Source organism: Antrostomus carolinensis, unplaced genomic scaffold (assembly GCF_000700745.2).
Source record: "Antrostomus carolinensis isolate BGI_N321 unplaced genomic scaffold, ASM70074v2 scaffold3550, whole genome shotgun sequence".
Lineage (NCBI taxonomy): Eukaryota > Metazoa > Chordata > Aves > Caprimulgiformes > Caprimulgidae > Antrostomus > Antrostomus carolinensis.
The window spans coordinates 107,514-127,590 of record NW_010287571.1 but is presented as its reverse complement, the minus strand read 5'-3'; the positions used below and the strand labels follow the sequence as shown (position 1 = coordinate 127,590).

The following is a 20,077-nucleotide window of genomic DNA, read 5'->3' as shown; positions in this document are numbered from 1 at the left end:
CTCCAAACCAACCTGCCAGGCTACAAACCAACCTGTCAGGCTACAAACCAACCTGTCAGGCTACAAACCAACCTGCTGGGCTCCAAACCAACTTGCCAGGCTACAAACAACCTGCCAGGCTACAAACCTGCCAGTCATCCCATGCCAGGACGGTACCAAGGATGCAGACTCGGCTCCTGAGATGCAGAACTTCACCATCCCAGGCTGGGCAGCCAGCGTTGTCTGTCCACTTCTAAAAACCACCCTCCTTCAGTTTTCACCCACAGCATCACTGCCACAGCCGGCACTTCAGGGCTTGCTGGGAACACAGTGCTTCTGGTTTCTTTAAGTCTTGACAAATACCAGGGATTGAAAGGGACACTGTCTGTACCAAGTTGATTTAAAAATATATTTCCATTTGGAAAGTGACAAGGAAAGGGAACCAACCAGGGCTCGGCTAAAGAACCATGTTAGAAAAAAATACATATTTTTACCCTTGTTAGACAATTCCTGAACATCTTCAGGACCTCTAAAGCTCCGTTCTTTGGAGAGGAGACCCTCTCACACACACATATATATGTGTGTAATAGATAAAAGCTCGTGTAGAAACTCTTCTTATAGAAAAAGGCCCACATTCCCATATTTAAAAATACTCCACTGACTTTTGTCACAGATTTGCAAGGTCAAACAAGATCATTAGTCTGACCTTCCTCCAGAACCCAGGCCAGAGATCTGCACCAATTTCTACAGTGAACCCACATTTTCTGTTGGACTAAAGCATGTTCAAGCAAGACAGCTAATATTGATTTAAAGTTTGTAAGTAATGACAAATCCACTCTATCTCTAGGTAGTTATCACTAGTGGTTAATTGAGAATTTTAATTTTCAGAACCAGATGTTAAGTAAATCTTGCACGGGGATGCCAGGCACCTGGCACGCTGGGAGGTGCTGCTCAACTTCAGAAACATCATTTATGTGCCTGCATTTCCTCGGAAGTTAATGACACCAAAAGAGTGGTTTGCAAAGCCCAAGCAAGGCAGCTGACATTGAGGGAGCCTTGGATGTATTTACTGAAGATAAAGAAGAACTGGAATGAATGTTTAGCAAGAGGAATGAACGCAGCTCTTAACCAAGAGAAAGAGGCTGTATGTGGTCCCTCGCTGAATCTAGCACAGAAATTATTAAATAACAGATGTAACAGAAAGAAACACAATTCATATGAGAAGCCAGGGTGAAGAACAGGCTCAGCTGAAATTCCTCGTGCAGCTCAGGCAGTTCCAGCGTGATAAGCTGCGAAGTCCACCATTAACTGGCAGGAGGATTTCCTCGGTGGGACTTGCAGCCGTACACACGGCACAAAGACCGACCGAGAACGGCGTGAGGCTCTGCTCACTCCCGGCAGCCAGGCTACGAGCGTTCCCGAACAGCTACACCACGGCTTCCTCCAAATGAGCCTTTCAAGTGGTACCGTGAAGTCGACTGAGGGGAAAGAAATTGAACCTTTTACCTCATGCTGGTACAATATTGCTTCCTGCACCTTCGCTCTGGAGTGGCCTCCCTCTGTGACTTTCTCCTCTTGCAGCAACATTTAAGGAAAGCCAACAAAAACAAATCATCCCTGCAAACGGCGGGATTTGCACACAGCAAACTCTCTGCTGTAAAGACTTCTGCAGCAAGAAGCAAGCACAGCGAGGGCCGCAGATGTTTTGTACCATTTTAAGATATAATTATTTTGACCATCTTAGAAGAGCCAACCAAAACCAGCTCATTGCACCGAGGCGAGAGCTGCGGAGACTGTGACATCTCTGCTGTCTGTGCTGTGTGTCTCTGGCTCACACCAACTGAAAATCCACACTGTGAAAGTCCTGGAGTATAATGAGCAAACAACAGACCATGTTTTGCCCTCTACCCACTGATTTAAACCTGATTTAAACCTGGAACATCTCTTTTAAAGATGGTAAACACATCCACACCACCATCACCTCCAGAACCTCGCCCAGCGTGTTTTGGAGACAGTGCACTGTGCAGGGGTTTTGTGTAGGTGATGACAAGTATTTGTAATACCTGGACCATATTGTATCAGCCCCACGTTCCGCCCACAGCTCAGGTGTCCCTGTGCCCAGTGCACACGGAGCAGTCCCTGTCTCTGGAGGAGAGCTCCCAGAAAGCTGCCCACACCCTTGGCGCGCGGCGCAGCGCGGCTCTGACGGCGGTTTCGTGTTTGCCAGCCCGTGCAGCCAGACCAGGGGTCTGAGGCGAGTCCAGCCTGTGCCAGGCACACAGGGCCCTGCCTGCACCAGGGGGGCGGGCAGGAGGTCCAGGGCAGATGTACCCCCCGTGCAAAGGGAGAGGGAACCCCAAGGCTGCACTTTGGGGGGTTTTTTGGCCCATTACTGCGGTGTGACTGCTGTGGGTGTTTCCAAGGGGATGGAAACGCCTCGGTTTCTAACGCCTTCTCTGTCTCTCTTCCTCTGTGTTGTGCCCAGAAAGCTGATCTGGCTGTTGCTCCTCTCACCATCACCCATGTCCGGGAGAAAGCGATAGACTTCTCCAAGCCCTTTATGACCCTGGGGGTCAGCATCTTGTACCGGAAGCCCAACGGGACCAACCCCAGTGTCTTCTCCTTCCTCAACCCCCTGTCTCCCGACATCTGGATGTACATCCTCCTCGCCTACCTGGGGGTCAGCTGCGTGCTCTTTGTCATAGCCAGGTAAGGGGACGCCGGTGCCACCCCACCCAACTGCCATCGTGCCACATCTACTGCTGTGAGACAAGATGCCCCACGCTCAGATCTGTTTTGCTCCTCGTGTGTCACAGGGATCCAACCACCCAGTGGGAGCCGCAGCGTTGAACCCCTGTCATTCATCAAGTCACCTCTGGTCCGTTACCCAAAGGCGTGGGGCTGGTCCCTCAGTTTGGGGCTGGTCCCTCGGTGTGGGGCTGGTCCCTCAGTTTGGGGCTGGTCCCTCAGTTTGGGGCTAGTCCCTCAGTGTGGGGCTGCTCACAGCTGCCAGACTCCCGTGCCCTGTTCCCCTCTGGACCCGTATCTCAGGGTGGGTGCAGAGGTGATGCAAACCCCATGGTGAAAATCAAAGACGAGCTACTCACAGGAGAAATCTGGTTCCTTCTTCACGAGCTACAGCCTGTGTTTCATCCTTTGTGCTGCTCTACCATGCTAAATGTGCTCGTGTTTGTTTGCTTTATTAACATAACCCTGTAAGCCTCTCTTGCCGTGTGAGGCAGGCTTCCAGTACAAAAAAAATTTAAAATGCACTTGCTTTTGTAATTTTAGAAATTTTGTTGCCTTTCCATTTCATTAGCACCTCCCTGGTATAACGAAGGGTAATTTTCCTGCTCTGTGTCATTCACCATTTGTGCTCCTGTTAGGTCATTTCTCACCCACCTTCTCCAGGAAGAAGCCCAGCCTCTCCGCTCTGTCCTGGACACAAAGCTCCTGTCCCCGACACCATTTTCAGCTCCTGTCTCTGAACCCTCCACCAGCAAAGCTCCCACAAACCCTTCCCTATATCAAAAGAATGGAGAACCCACTGCTCCAGATCAGACAATGTGTCTGTTTACAAAATTAATATGCATCTAATTAGCATGTTTAAAACCTCTGTATTTAAAAGCAGCAGAATTTGCATAGATTTGCATGTGTTATTAATTTCACAGAGTCTTTGATGAGACGCACAGTCCAGGGCTGCTCTCAATATGTGATTCCACCTTTCCAAAGCACTTGCCTCCCTCCTGCCCCAGCAGCCGCCCTCCCTGGCCACACACAGCCCTTGCTGGAAGTTGAAGTACTTTGTGCAAACACAATGCCCAGGGAAGTTTCCTAAAGACAATCTGCAGTTAGATGCCTGTTTCTCATTTTTTCCAGTTCATGTTATGCCAGCAGTGCCTTCAGAAACCTCCTGCTGACCCCACACCTTGGACTGGGGCTCTGTGCAGACCCCTTCCCCTGGGGCTGCTGTGCTGCGCTTTCCTCAGAGCATCCTCAGAAACCAGCTTCTCTCTAATCCACTGACACCAATCAGATAGTCAAAGATAAAATACAAAACTGCAGCAACCAGAATCCATTAACCCTCATGTTATAACAAATCTGCAATTTTCAGCATCCCTCAGGCCCACAATGGCATTTAGAGATGATTTCCTGAGTTTACTGTGCAATATCCTAATTACACAGAACAGCAGTTGTCAGAGTAAACTCAGCTTAGCAAACAGCATCAGTGCTGCAAACCAGCCGGGATGGGGAAGCAGCTACCGCGGGCGATCCCCCCTCCACAGGCTGCAGAGCCACAGAGGTTGCCCTTCACTCTTGGAGGGCACAGAATGTCCTCCACGCGCAGTCGTTCTCCTCCCTAGTCTCTGCAATGCATCTCTAGCAAACAGCCGTGCTCTGGGGTGCCAGGCTCTTCCCTGAGGTCCCACAGAAGCTGTCTGAGCAGGGACGGCTGCGCAGGCTGTTTGCACGGTGCCACTGGCAGCTTCACAGCACAAACAGCAGCTCCTCACAAGGACCTCACGGAGCATTTCAGCAGAAACAGCAGCACTTCACAGAATCATAGAATGGTGGGGTTGGAAGGGACCTCAGGGGATCATCCAGTCCAACGCAGGTTCCCTACAGCAGGTTGCACAGGAAAGTGTCCAGGTGGATTTGAACATCTCCAGAGATGGAGACTCCACACCCTCTCTGGGCAGCCTGTCCCAGGGCTCTGGCACCCTCACAGTGAAAAAATTTTTCCTCAGGTTTGTCTGGAACTTTTAGTGTTCTAGTTTTTGCCCATTGCCCCTTGTCCTGTCACAGGATGCTACCAAAAAGAGCCCGGCCCCATCCATTTGGCCCCCACTTCAGATATTTATAGACATTGATCAGATCCCCTCTCAGTTGCTCTTCTCCAGGCTGAACAATCCCAGCTCTCTCAGCCTCTCCTCGTAAGGCAGATGCTCCAGGCCCCTCATCATCTTCGTGGCCCCTTCTGGACTCTCTCCAGAAGGTCCCTGTCCCTCTGGAACTGGGGAGCCCAAAAATGGACACAGAACTCCAGACGTGGCCTCACCAGGGCAGAGTAGAGGGGAAGGAGAACCTCCCCTTACCTACTGGCCACGCTCATTTTAATGCCCCCTGTACTACCTGGCTGACCCAGACCCCGCCAGTGCCCAAACCCAGGGCTCTGGTGACTGTCCTGGCACCATGGACACCAGAGGGGCTGAACCACTTGCTGTGCTGGGCTCTGTGGCTGGTGTTGAGGGATGGAAATCTGAACAACTGCGTTTTCATCTCTGTTTTTGATCTGAAATGAGCCTCATCATCTCTCTACATCATAGGAGTTATATTTCCCTATCAGGCTCTTTTTGGCTGAAATTGAACCTATAAAATATTGCAATTACAGTTTCTTTTTCACATGTTTTGATCCTGATGTTTCTTGTGTTTTCCTGTTCTTTTAAAAAACACCAAGTATTTAGTATAATTAAGGCTTTGCAGGAATGATCTTTTAACACATAAAGATGAAGAGATTTCATGGCCAAAATATGAACTGCATTCAAAAGTAATGAAAACAACATTTGCTTTTGACCCCAGCAAGGCCTCTCAAATTCAGTTCTCTGGAGAAAACCGCAGTCAAAATAGCGAAGCCTTAATTCAGAGAGATGAGTCTCCTGAACTAGGCACCAGAGTCCTCTGCTGATGCTATAATCATAGGTCAATGCCACTTAAAACCAACTTAGGGACTATTTAGAGGCAGGCAAAGGATGTATTTGATCCATCTCCTCTTTTAATCAGTCTGTCTTGGTTACTGATGGAGCCTCTGCTCCAAACCACCCCGGCCCCCGAAGAACCATAAACACCAGCAATTTCTAAGGCTTCGTGGGGGTGATTTTGGTGGCTCTGGTGTGAGGTGGTGAGTGGGCTGTGCAGCTGGCTGATTGGCATCATCACCCATCCTCAGACTTATAAGGCCTCCAAATTACAGCTAATCACCTTTGGGTGCACAATGGTGTGGGGGGGTTTAACATTCATCTTAATTGCAACAAGGACTGGGTCATCCATAAGTAATTTCTCTGGAGATACAATTTAGACTCAAAAGTATTTTGTGTTAGATCTTTAAACCTTCTTTGAAATGCTCCCCTGTTTCCCTGCCAACAAGGCCAAGATGAGACAAGAAAATAATCAGGTTTTGATGAAATATTTCTCAGACCCCATTCTGCACCTGAGGAAGAGGGAAGCCAGCCCATGGTGAATCCTGAGCTGCTCCCGTTCATTATGGCTCCAGCTGTATGGGGTCAACGAGCTCTGCTCGCTTCTTCCCTCATTACCCCTGTTTCTATTAATGGTTCCACTCACTTTTCAAGCGCTGAAGACACTGTGGCTGCTTTGCAGTTTTCTGAATATTTCTCTGTAATTTGAGCAGCACCAGTAGGTTTTCACTCAGGGACCTTGAAGTTCTTCAGTGTGTCATCTTGTCAGGCTCATTTGATCTTACCAATTCCCTTTCTGTTTCATATTCTTTCATTGGCAGCCCAAGAAAGTTTTCATGTAATTCTTGAACTCTTGCTTTTTTCTCCAGAAAGGGCTTAGGCACCATCCTTCATACACCTCTGGCATAAATTTACAGCAAGTTTAAAGGAACAGACAGCATGTAAAGCCAGGTCTGAATTCAGCCTGATTCCTGTTTTCCTGTCTGATTTTCTCTTATTTGAAAAAGCAGAGGGGGGTGGGCAGTGAGAAGGGATGTCAGGGTGCAGCCTGAGCGAGGTCCCTGCTGCAGAACAGCAAAATAAAAGGGGGGGAAAGGAGAGGGAAAAGATTCCCTGTATCTTGCATGTTGAAAATAGAAGCAAAAAGCTGGACAGATGGGCCTGAAGGGGGCCTACAAGAAAGCTGGGGAGGGACTTTTCATAAGGGCTACTAATGAAAAGACAAGGGGAAATGGGTTTAAGCTGAAAGAGGGGAGGTTTAGATGAGATATTAGGAAGAAGTTCTTTACTGTAAGGGTGGTCAGACACTGGAACAGGTTGCCCAAGGAAGTTGTGGATGCCCCCTCCCTGGAAGGGTTCAAGGCCAGGTTGGATGAGGCTTTGAGCAACCTGGTCTAGTGGAGGGTGTCCCTGCTGAAGGCGGGGGGATTGGAACTAGATGATCTTTAAGGTCCCTTCCAATCCAAACCATTCTATGATTCTATGTACCCAGGATTAACTTTTCTAAAACCACAAGTCCTGTGTGTTGCACCTAATCCATCCCCCGTGATGGGGCCCTCCCTGCAGACACCCTCCTGTGCTCTGCGTGCCTGGGGACCGCGGCTCCGTGTTGGCAGAATGTCCCCGTGTGTCGGGCTCCGAGGGGACGACGGAGCAGAGCAGGGGCAGCTGTTTGCTTGGGAGAGTGTTTTGTGCTGAGGGGCACCTGGGAGAGAGCTGTGGCTCTTTTCTCCAAATACATCCAATGTCTGACTGAGGGCACCCATGAAATTAAGCCACAAGCCACCTCCTTGGGTAGCAGAGCATCTGGCAGAGAATCACAGAAATATCTCCTAATGCAAACTGTGGGCTGGGCTTTGAGAAAGAGCTGTTGTGAAGCTACAGGGATTTCAGAAGGAAGCGGAGATGATAATTAATGCCTGGTTCAAAAGCAATTATACCAATTATGTTTTTAATTTAATCTCTGCAAAATTCGGGACTCTTAGAAAATGTAAATAAACAGCTCTAAAAATATTAGCATCTCTCCTGTTGAGCATCCTCCCCAGATCCTGGCTCAAAGAGCTACATTCACGGCGGTGCTTGCCTACCAATCCAGACAGGATTTGCAGAGAGATGAGCAAAGAACATTCCCTCAGTTTTGCCCAAGAACTCCAGGGATGTTGATGGAACGTGCCCCCCAGGGAATACATGTGCTCCATGGTGAGCCTACACCAATTCCCACTGTTTCACTGTGCCCTGACCGTGCAGGATCCCTGCTTCTCAGGACAGGGAAGGTTCTGCTTCTCACTCGGCTGAATCCCACCCTGATTCCCACGTGCAGCAGCAGGAGAGTCCCCTGAAATACCATGGTTTGTCCCAGCTACTGCTGCAGAACCACTGCAGCATCTCTCCTCAGTCGATCTCAAAATGCCATGTTTCCCCACGTTTTGGAACTGTTGTGTATTTGAGCTAGAGGTCAGGTGTCTGCACCACATCCCGTCCCCTAGTCACACGCTCCACTTGCTGTTGTGTGACGCAGTGTTACAGAGATGATCCAAAGTGACCGAAAGCTTTGGGAAAGCAAAAGAGAAACCTCAGAAGGACCTTGGCTTCCCAGGTTTTTTTGCTGTCTGCAATGCAGGACACAGGGCTTACAGCCATGCTGGTGACTTCTGAAAATCTTGGGTGAATTTGTCTTTTTCTTTAACAAGCGGCACAGCCGCAGGGTCAGCAGGTCCTGCACAGCAGCTCCAGATGCGTTAAGGCTCTTTTTTTCCTGTTCCTGCAGGGTTTTGTCATGCCACGTCCCAACTAACCAGCTCTTGCTTTCCATGTGCCACCACAGGTTCAGCCCATACGAGTGGTACGACGCCCATCCCTGCAACCCAGGATCAGACATCGTGGAGAATAACTTCACCCTGTTGAACAGCTTCTGGTTTGGGATGGGAGCGCTGATGCAGCAAGGTACGGCAGCACAGGCCTTTGGCTGGGACTTTTTAAGTTTAAAATTTATTTTGTTTGCGATGGGAACAAGATAAACCATCTGAGCAGGCACAGAAGCACTCGCCAGCACCTGCTCCCCGCTGAAAGGTGAGGTGTGGGAGAGGGGGGCAGCTCTCCTCCGGGGACGTGCTCGGTGCTGGGGGTCCCGAGGGAGATGTGCCGTACGCTATGCCAAGGGAACCCTGGGGGCTGCTGGGGCCAAGGCCAGCGAAGGGCTAATGAAACTCTGATCTCATCAGAAGGAACCGCCTGTGACCTGTCATCTCGGCAACTGTTCACTCCTTTGGAACTGCAGCTCGAGGCAGCACAACATGCTGAGCACAACACGACACCCCTTGAGCCTGGGACAGAGAAATGGAGGGGAACTTGTGCTTTTCAGTCTTTTTTTGGGTTGGGGTTTGGTTTTTTGGGGTTTTTTTTGGCACCTGCCCCTATTTGTACTTTCCACCTTCTGCAAGTCAGAGCCCCCATCCCCACAGCTCACCCGACAGCTCTGGGGACAGACTCATCACTCGCCCTGCGAGCTGCAGCCGGCTGCTGGCACACACGTGCCACTGCGTGACAATAATTACTACTAATGAAGCGTGCCCGCTCTGGCAGGTGTCAGAAGGAGCAGCTCTGCCGTCTGGAAGCACACAGCTGGGTGACAGAGCACTGGCATGTTCACAAGTGTCCTGCTGCTGTGCACAGTGCAGCACCCACCCACCGTGGCCCGAGGAGGAACGCTGCCTTCATCTCCCTCAGCTGCTCAATTCACCAAACAGCAGCATCCCACACATTCTGGGAATTCCTATTTCTGTTAATTCCAGCAATTCATTTAATTTGAGGACCTTTATCCTGGCTCACTCTGTTTTAAATCAACTTTTGCAGAAGACGAGGCATGTTACCCTCTGGTCTGTCTCCGTCCTTGAACTCATCTGGTCATCCTGCACGTTGTGAAAAGGCCTGAAGCTCCCTCACACCCCAGCTCTTTGCTGAGGCAGAGGATGGTGAGGAGCTGCTCCAGGCAGCCCTGCCTGGCAGCCACCACACACAAGACTGAATGTTTTCAGTGTTACTGGTGTGAGACACCACAATGACAAGGACCTCAGAAATGGGATATGGATGGGATTACGTTCATGTATGGGGATGGAATAGAGCAAATGGAATATATAGAGATGGAATAAACAGAGTAAATCTGTTAGGAAGATGGTAGAAGGGGAGCTTGTGAGCAGCTCTGAATAAAGAACAGAATTCAGCTGTGATCTAATTGCAGAAAATCCAGGAATAGAAATAAGTGGAAAATGTCAAACACTCGTCACACTTTAATTTACCATGTATCTGTAGTTATACCCAGAAAGCAAAAGAGCCACAGCATCAGCTCGGTGGCACGCACAGTGCGACTGCTCCGTGCTCCTCCTGCTGCTGCAGCGGGTAATAGAGATTCTTCCCAGATCTTGGCTGCCCTGATGGACAGTGACAGTTCCCAGCAAGAGGGTTTAGCAGCATGAATCATCCTCTTATCAGATGCTGATACATGAAAAGAGCTGTATTCTTTTTAACTCTTATTCTGCATCATAAGAAGAAAAATATTTCAAAGCTAAACTGAAGTTACACCATCCAATGCATCCAAGGGCAAGAGATGGAATGGGAACGAAGCGGGATCTTGAGAAGAACCAAAGCAGCCCTCGATATCCAAGGCTCCTCTGCTTCCCAGTGCCTCCTTGCTCCACTCAGATAGGAAAAAAGCTCCACTCCATGCTATGCTTTGATGCTACACCACTTAAAATTGCTTTGCAGAGCCCAATCTTTGTTGCAAATTCCAGGTTGGATATACCCTCTGAACGCAGTTGTTTCAAACACTAAGCTCTTTTCTGGCTTTAAAAGGAATCTTGGGTGATTACAAAAATAGCACAACCCATTTAGTCCTTCATGCCTGCTCAATAAAAGCCATTCCAGACCTGTTACACCTTTTATGCTGTAACATCCCCTGCTTCCCTACTTCTAACCAGTATTCAAAGAACTGGACCCTGATAGTTCCTTTCTGTCGCTGTTTGATATTTTTTTTAAACCTTGTGTATTTGAACACACTCCCTAGAGTGAATCCTTTGAAAAGTAATCTATATGAAAGCAAAGCACTTTTTAAATGGCAGAACAAAACACTCATATAAGTTCATAAATGGCTTGCTATTTAAATCTCATAAAAGCAGCCTAGTTAATTACTTCAGTTTGAACGTTTCCTGTAAATTGTGCACTGTACCCAAGGTCAGCAATAAAGGGAGAGGGTTTTTCTGCAAATGCTACAAAAAACCCCACTGATTTCCTTGCATGCAAGATGTCTGGATAATTTTCCTCAAAAACAGTTGGTTTCTATTGTGTAGCTGTTACAGTTCTGTCAGTGAAACCTCATCCTTTATCTATACGTGTGCATGTACATAATGTATGTGTGTATGTACATAAAACAGGTCCTTTCTCTCTCTTTGTTTCTTCTTCCCTCCTTCTCCTTCCCCCTCTCCCACCCCAGGCTCCGAGCTGATGCCCAAAGCACTGTCTACACGGATCATTGGTGGCATATGGTGGTTCTTCACCCTAATTATCATCTCGTCCTACACGGCCAACCTTGCCGCCTTCCTGACAGTGGAGAGGATGGAATCCCCCATCGACTCGGCAGATGACTTGGCAAAGCAGACAAAAATAGAGTACGGAGCAGTGAAGGATGGAGCTACTATGACCTTCTTCAAGGTGAGACCCAGCAAAGTCTTTCTACCATCCAGGCAGAGACACAACGTGCTCAGGCCAACAGGAGTGAGAACAGAGAACCAAAGACAAAGCCTCCTAAGCCACCACTGTTCTCCTCATGAACAGGCTGTTTCAGTCTCACACCCTCCTAAAGACTTGGGCAGTTTAGCTCACTAGATTCACATCCCAGCTAAATCCTCCCCTCCCCATTGCTAATTGAAGTCACGATTACAAAATTATCTTGATCTTACAGTTTTAGAGACTGCACTCATTAATGGCTCACACGCCCTAAAACAAAACACCTATGAGGCACAACAGGACAGGTACGTCTCTATTAAAGCCCTACAGGAAAGTCTTACACTCCCTAAAGCATCTCCCCTATTTCCACATCTCACCCACTGCAGCTCCTTCCCTGTCTCTGCAAGAACAGCTCCACAGAGCCCTCGGGGCTGACCTGGCCAGCCTTCAGGGACAGAGGAGAGAACAAATGGAACCTAAAGCTGGACAGATGTTGCAAATACCCTGACCAATACTTTTTACAGCATGAAATATCTTTCTTGCCCTCCAGTTATTCACATTAATGTAGTCAAGTTTTATTAACCTCTGAAACCCAGTGCAAGGTAACACCACCAATGCATCAGAATCAAATGACATTAATTTCTTCTCTTTAAAGCATAATTAATTTCAGAAGTTAGCCAACACTGCAGAGGAGGGTGCTAAGAGCATTCATATTTCACTAGTGCCTGATAAAGGGAAAGAAACCAAGAGACTTAAAAAGACCTTTAGAAGCCCAGGCAGCCTGTAAAAGCACACTTTATAAAAGACTGAGAGAATAAAGGAACAGAAGTGAGAGGTGAGCAACACGGATTGGTAAAGAAACATGGTGGATTTGTTTTGATCTTTAATTAATTGTGGGAAATGAAAATGTTGCATAGAATAGCAGGCTGCTGCTGGTTAGTTCGCTTTCTGCAGCAGAGCTGGCGCGTGCAGTTTTGTCTTTGGCATGGTCAGAGGCACTGCCTTACCTTCCAAAAGCAATATAAACCCAGAAGAGCTATCAGGAAAAGATGGACTTTTACTGTTGTGTTTTAACTGCTCTTCCCAATAAGAGTTTTATATGGGAATAAAAGGAAACTGTCTTTTTAAAAAATCATCAAGGACACGGTATATTTATTGTTTCATATCATTATCCATTAGATTCATGGAGCCTTCAGGAGGCTTCTAACAGGCATTGGGCAGGGTTTATTGATGCAGTGTATTTCCTTTTTTCTTTTTTACTATCACTGTTTGGAGATTAATTCTGATGGTTGTCCCTTCCGACAAGCGTTTCGATCACTGGAGCAGGGAGAGCACTCGTGGGGGATGCTATGTTCACTCGTCTTTTGTGTACAGAGAAACCTGGGGGAGCCAGAACTTCTCCCACCCCTCAGCAAGTCTCTGTCAAATGACCAGGAAAATCCCACAGTGGTTTCAGCAACGCTGCTCTGCCAGGGCCACCTTCACCAGGAAATCTGTCACACAGCAGAAAGGTCCAGGGGACAGAGCGATGGGCCCCTCTGGTCTCTGCTGAGGATCCGCAGTCCCTGCAGATGGGTGGGACTGAAGGAATGGTGAAGGGCACGAGGCTTCACATCACCTTGCTCTGCTCTGCTGAGAGTGGGGTCACCAGGAGAGAGTGAGCTGCTGCGCGACTGTTGCTCCTGAGAAGCCCCGGCAGGTCTGGCGGTCCAGCACGCTGCAGTTTGCTGAACAGACTGTCTGTCATTGCTGGGCCAAAGGCTGGTGGCCACATCCTGACTGGGATCCTCACTCTGCCTATTCTGTGGCTCATCCACTTGCACTTACCCCAGATTGTGACCTTGCTCCTGGTACAACTGTTCCCCAGAGTCGATCCCCTCACATCAGGAACTCCTCCACTTCTCCATGTTCAAGAACCTGCAACCCACACGCACCAACCCACCAAGCCACAGCCCGGGCCCCATGGTCCCCTTCGTCTGGGACTGGTGGCTGTGGCCAACGTTGTCCTTTGCTGTCCTCTGTCTGGTCTGGGCCCTCCCAGCACCTGGAAGTCTGAGAGATCAGGATCTAGGGCTGCAGGAGAGCATCATCCCAGAGCGGAGCTTCGGGAGCGATGGCAAATGCCTTGCACACTGTTCCCTGAGATGGTTCCCAAAGCACTACCCAGTTTTCTGCCTGCGGTTCATGCAGAGCTCACCAAAGTCACTGCAGAAGCTCCTGCTGATTAAGACAGATCTGTGGGGCAGACCCACAGCAAGCAGTCTTGCTCCCACAATGGCTTTGCCCGTGCAGATGAGCTAATCAGCTACGGGAAAGGGGAAGCAGAAGAGTTTTACCAACTGTACTGGCAGATTTTGACTTCAAGGAAAGAACTTTTGAGAAGCTATTTATTCCCTGGCAATGCAGATTAAGTTACAGGAATAAATACAGTTCAATTAATTTAGGAAAAGCATCTAGTGTTCATTATAAATCATGCCAGAAACCCTCCGTATCTTGCAAAGGATGCTGTCTCTCTCTGAACAAATGTGCAGTTTGGAGTACGAGTGTGTGTGTGTGTGGATGTGTGTACATATATATTCACTTGTACAGAAATGTTAAATCCTCAAGAGTAAGTATCTTCAGTTGGTGAAAATCAATTTATTTTTTCATACAGGCTGGAATTGAAAATCTTAAGCCTGAAAGTTACTTTCTTGCCAATTTCACTGATAAAAAGCATATATGTCTTGGCAAGATGCCTCGTAGTGGCTCCTCTAAACTATTCCATTAATTTATTTGGGTGACTGGTCTTGAAGCATTGGTTATTAAAGGCAGCTTCTGAGCTGTGACTCTAAAGAATGAATTTAGAGGCGTTCTCAGTGCCGCTGCAATTGCTGCATTCAGAGGGGCTGGTACTTGGCTTTTCATACATGCCCCTCATTTAGCACTAACGCAGGGTTTTATTAAGACACAGAGGACAGCAGACCCGATTCTGATGTTATTTATCCCAACCAAAACAAGGAGAAGCTCCACTCCTGTGAATCGGTGTGAGAGGTGTAAGGGGAGATCCAATCCCCCTGTGTGAGCCGTGGCTGCAGCGATCAGCAGCGTTTAACTACCGCCTTTGTTTATTAGCAATAATCGCCATCATTTCTAATCTTCCAGAGTTCCTGACTCTGGAATTTCTCTGCCAGGAAGAAGTCAGTGTCAGGCCATTTATCTTAATGCTTCAGAGCAGCCAAGCAGTTCCACTTCATCTACCTTTGGCAGCAAAGTTGTCACTGAGGGGGACCTGGGGACCCTACAGAGGATCGGGGGCACAGGAGGGTCTCTCTGCCACTAACTTGGATGTATTTTATGCCACCCATAAAAGTAAATAGTGATTCCATAGAGAATAAATTTGTACCCAGTCACAGCACAGCAAATATCAGTTGAAACCAGTAACTAACCCCAGTAAGGATTTTTTTAAGGTAAATTACTTAAACTGTAAAATTAGAGGACGAGCAAAACAAAATGTACACACACACACACACACAGAGTCCAGGAAAATAAATACAGTGTATGTGCATTATTTACTGACTATTAAATTACTACTAAGATGTTTTGGCTTATTTGAATGGTATGTTCTCAGATGATGTCACCCAAATTCCCATAGATAAGCAGCCACCGTTGCTGTATCGCTGAAGTGTTCTGAGAGGAGGAAAGGGAGAAAGGAACAACTTTTCCCCTAATAGGAAAACAAGTACAGTGGTCGAAGCTCTCCAGAACGAGGTGTGAGCTGGAGCACTGTGGTTGCTCCTGCAATTTTTGATTGATGACTGCTCTCACGATGACTGACAATTGCTTCTAAATTGGACTTATAACAAATAGCCAGGTCTATCAAACTGCTGGCACCGTGCTGAGAATTACAGCTGGGGAATTTTCACTTGGAAAAGAAGCGTTCTTATCTCATGTTAGCCAAGTTAAAGAAACTCATAGGAAATAAATTCCAAGTGAGGAGGTGGCAGGTTTTAGACTACAGGGAGAGCCTGAGATTGCCCTGAGCAGAGAGCCAGCGTGTCATGCAAGCAGCAGCACAGGGCTCCTGGAGAGCTCCAGCCAGGGAGGGGTCTCACTGCCATGGGTGCCCCCAGCCAGGGTGCCTGGAGGGGGCTCGAAGCAGTGCAGCCAGAGCAAAGAGACCTGGGCTCCTCCTGGCATTTCCAAATGCAATTAAAGTCCTTTCAGCTGGTCAGAAGCAGTGATTTAAGAAGAGGAGAGAAAAGTGTTTTTTCTCTTCCAGGGAGCCCTGTCTCATGTAATTTAAGTTGCCTGAAGAGCTACAGTGCCTCATGCAAGTCCTATTAGCTTCACTAAATGCAGCCTATTGATTTTTTGCCAGTTTACTTTGCTCTATGCTTTAAAATGGGAGAACACTGATGTTGTTTAAGAGCTCTGTGTCAACACCCAAGGAGCATTAAATGCAGGAAGAGAAGGAGAGAAAGGGAGAGCCAGTGAACCCAGAGGCCTCTGATGTGAACTATATAAATGTTAAACAAGTCGTTATCAGCAAGCCGAGTATGCTATTCATTTCAATTACCTATTGTAATGCACAGATATTTAATAATCCTTTTGGAGACTACATTTCTTGCTGCTCTTTGAGGTTTGATAGATGCCACAAATCTACCTTACAGGCACTGGCCCAGATTTTCAAGTGAGGGAGATTATCCTGCCTCTTGAATGTAGTTTGCTCCGGCACATCCACTACTGCACGTTCATCAAGTGGATTATAACAAGCATGAGCTTTAACAGAAGAAATGAGTCCGTGGTTAGTTCAGTCAGAACGAGTCCACAGGGGTAAAGACAGAGAAACAGCTTTTGTCACTGTGCTGCACTGACCAGCTTTGGGGTGTTGAGCCATGTGCCAACTTTTGTTAAATACGCTGAAAAAAAGGAGGTGGACAGGCAAAGCATTTGAAATAGAAAGCATCATGAGGAACTTATTTTCTTAGCTAATTTATCCGTATTTATAGTGTTTTTATGAAAAGAACCTATGCTGGCATGTTTTGGGCAATACTGAAAAAATGAGGGGGAGATGTGAGAGCAGCAGTTGGGATGGGCTGGGGCTCCATCTCCTGCTTTCTTACGGAAGGACAGAGACCTGAAACAGAGATAAACAACAGCTAAACCAGAAAGTGCTGCTCCTGCCACAGCAGCTCCTCGTGCAGCTGTGGGTGAGCAGTTACCCTGACTCAATGCAAAGCACAAAGACTTTCAGCCCCTCCAGTTTATCAGCCAGCTCCAGCCTCTTGCTAAATAGTGTTGTGGAGGAGGAGGTTCTGGCTGACTAAGCTGCCTCTTATAAAATAAGAAGGCAAAAAGAGTTCTAGGAAAACCAAGAAATTAGGCAGAAAAGAAGAATGGCACATGAAGGAGCAGGCAGCAGCATGAACACAAGGCTCAATATCCAAGTGCTTTTCCAGAGCTCAACTGGATGTCTAGAGCTGGGTTGATGAGAACGACGTTCACCCACGGGAATACAGCGAGCAGCGAAGGAGGCACATTGAGAGAAAGCTGACGTGGCTTCCTGGGGAGCCTCTCCAGACTAAAGCCAGTTATGTCTTTTGTGACAACCTACATAGAGACAATTCAGAAGGTGGTCACAGATAAATGGTATATTTCAAATGTTAAGAAAAGACATAAACCAACAATTTTTCTTCCCACCCAACACATTTTCTAGAAGAATAAAAAGACATTCACATGAATAGTAAGCTAGAAAACATATTCCTCCTTTTTTAACAGAATGCCTGCTGATACTGAAAGAATATAAATGATTATTTTTAGCCATAAGACAATCTTTAATATTTCCATGCCTCTGTTTATGTGGATATGTTAAATTAGTTTAGCAGTTGCATGTGTCTCGGAGGAGACGTGTTTCCTTGTGATGCTTGAGGAAAGACAAAAACGTAATAGTGTGCGTGCAAAAGAGAAAAACATGCCCCCTGAAATCTTCTCTGCCTTCTCTCACTGTGCACAAACGTTACAGGATAAACAAAACTCTGGTTAGGAGACTAATACACTTGAGCAGATAAGCCAATGGCCTGTCACACTGGCAAGTTCTGCAGGGCATCAAGGCAGGGTCTGGCTGTGCCTCATGGAAAACAGGGGACAGTTCAGATCTCTGGAGCAGAGACTCTTTCCGTTGCCAGTCTGCACGATGTGAAGTGTGCTGGAACCTTTGTCTCTTGTTATGACAACGTGAAGCCAAACAGTGTTGGACAGGGAAAGTAGAGAGATATTTAAGACAAGGTCGAATCGGTAATAGTGCCATTGTATGATCTGTTCTCAAACTGGGACTGTCACTTACTGTAAGGACACTGGGTTTCAGCAAACAGAAGACTAACTCTTCTCTTGGGGGTGGGGGGGATCATTTTTTTCAGAAATCCAAGATTTCCACATTTGAAAAGATGTGGGCTTTCATGAGCAGTAAACCCACAGCGCTTGTTAAAAACAACGAGGAAGGAATCCAGCGAACCCTGACAGCTGATTACGCTCTGCTGATGGAGTCAACCACCATCGAATACATCACCCAGAGGAACTGCAACCTGACTCAGATCGGGGGGCTCATCGATTCCAAAGGCTACGGGATTGGAACTCCCATGGGTAAGTGACAGCAGTGGGGCTTGTGGAGGTCGCCCAGGAGGGGGACTAGTTACCACAAATACAACAGAGGGGGTTAAGATAGCCCACTCCCAACAGAGAATTCCCAAATACCAAAGCTGACACTGTCTGTTGAAGAGCAGCCTGAACAGCCCTGCTTAGCACAGACACGTTCCCTGCTTTCCCTCTGTGTGTAATGCTGCTCCCCCTCCCCAGGGTCACCGTACAGGGACAAGATCACCATTGCCATCCTCCAGCTCCAGGAGGAGGACAAGCTCCACGTCATGAAGGAGAAGTGGTGGCGAGGGAACGGCTGCCCTGAGGATGAGAACAAGGAGGCCAGTGCTCTGGGCATCCAAAACATCGGTGGGATTTTCATCGTTCTGGCAGCAGGCTTGGTGCTCTCCGTCTTCGTGGCCATGGTGGAGTTCATCTACAAGCTGCGCAAAACGGCGGAGCGTGAGCAGGTACCGATTTCCTCAGTGTCCCTGCACCACCACCAGCCCAGCTGCTAAGGATTTCACACACTGACCCCAGAGACAGGCAGGGAGATGGGCTGAAATGGGCTGAAGGGCAGCACCCCCAGAATGCCGTTCCCTAAGGCTCGTTGCTTCTGTCCCACTCTGACAGACTTGAGTCAGAGGGCAAATCATGGCTACCCTGATCAGGGTCTTCTGCTGCTGCAGTAACTACACTAGTAAACACTTGCAGGGTCATTTTGAGCAAGCTGACATGTAAGTCATGAAAATATGGACAGAGGTCCCTGGGAGGGACCTTTCCGAGCTGTTATATCCACTCACCACTATCACATGCAATCGTGTTGCATATTCCAAGCATAACATATATACACATGAAGTCTCCATCTCTTCTCCCCAGTCCTGTTCAGAGAGACTCAAGTAACTGGTCAGGGTCCACCAAGAAGCCTCATGTTATCTTAGCAGCTTCTCACAAACAGCCCATCCCACCCGCAGAGGCTGATTAGTGCTCATGAAACAAGACAATTGCTTTTATGGTTTTCCCTCTTCCTTGTGTGTCACGGTACAGTAAGTGGAAAGCGCATTTGTGTGCACGACCAGAATTCAAAGCAAAGTTGCCCACGTGATGGACTAGATAGATGAAGGAAAAGTGCCCACGAGCAAGCCCAGCAGGATTCGATAGCTCCCTGGTGCCCAGCAGATAAATCTACCAGACCCCCAGCAGGGATCACACAAAGCACCAGCACTCCAACAGCCGCCTGCACCTCTGCCTTTTCACAGGGTTTAGTGTGTCAAAGGTACAATTCTTGCCAAAGGAGAGAGGGGTCAACCAGATGCCTCTGCATCACTGACACCCCACTAAGCACAGCTGATGCCTTAAATACAGCCTAGAGCTCTGCAGAGCCCCGTTTCAGCATCCTCCTGCTCACGGAGAGCTGAGCAGAAGGTTTCACCAGCAGTAACAGTGCTTTTTGTCCTGCTCTCCCCAGCGCTCCTTCTGCAGCGCCATGGCCGATGAGATCCGGCTGTCGCTCACCTGCCAGCGACGGGTCAAACACAAGCCCCAGCCACCCGTCATGGTGAAGACAGACGCCGTGATCAACATGCACACGTTCAACGACCGACGGCTGCCAGGGAAGGACAACATGACCTGCAACACTGGATTGACGCCTGTGTTTCCCTAGGAAATGGGAATGGGGGTGGGAGGGAAGGAATTGCAGCAGACAAGGCTGGATGCACTCTTAACTAGGGAAGGAAGGATTAAAAAACAAGGGGGAAAAAAAAAAAGAGAAAAAAGCCTGTTTTGGTTCAATTTCAAGAGCAAGGCCTTTACAACACCGCTGCATTGATCACCGGCACAGAAGCAAGAATTTCAAAGCACGGACTGAAACATGGGTCTTGGGGCTTTTCTGTTTTGGTTTTGTTATTTTTTCATTCCTTTTTTTTTTTTTTTTTTAATGCTTAGATCCTACAGGCCTCATGGAGTCCAAACACACGACCATCCAGGAGTCTGATGTTTACATACTGGAAACACACAGAGGTGAAAGAGAATTGAGCCAAACTGACCCTCGGGGGGGAAGGAGGAGCCCCCGA

General features: G+C 48.0%; 1 protein-coding gene across 1 annotated transcript in view; it reads left to right on the top strand.

Moving 5' to 3' along the window:
- Positions 1 to 19,782, top strand: part of LOC104521326 (glutamate receptor ionotropic, kainate 3) — a 50,622-nt gene extending 30,840 nt beyond the window's left edge. Inside the window, exons 10-15 of the mRNA XM_010163289.2 lie at positions 2,465 to 2,688; positions 8,500 to 8,618; positions 11,161 to 11,378; positions 17,789 to 18,011; positions 18,225 to 18,475; positions 19,474 to 19,782. Of these exons, the coding sequence (XP_010161591.2) occupies positions 2,465 to 2,688; positions 8,500 to 8,618; positions 11,161 to 11,378; positions 17,789 to 18,011; positions 18,225 to 18,475; positions 19,474 to 19,668 (1,230 nt within the window). The 3' untranslated portion in view covers positions 19,669 to 19,782. The remainder of the gene's footprint in view (positions 1 to 2,464; positions 2,689 to 8,499; positions 8,619 to 11,160; positions 11,379 to 17,788; positions 18,012 to 18,224; positions 18,476 to 19,473) is intronic.
- Positions 19,783 to 20,077: the final 295 nt, after the last annotated feature.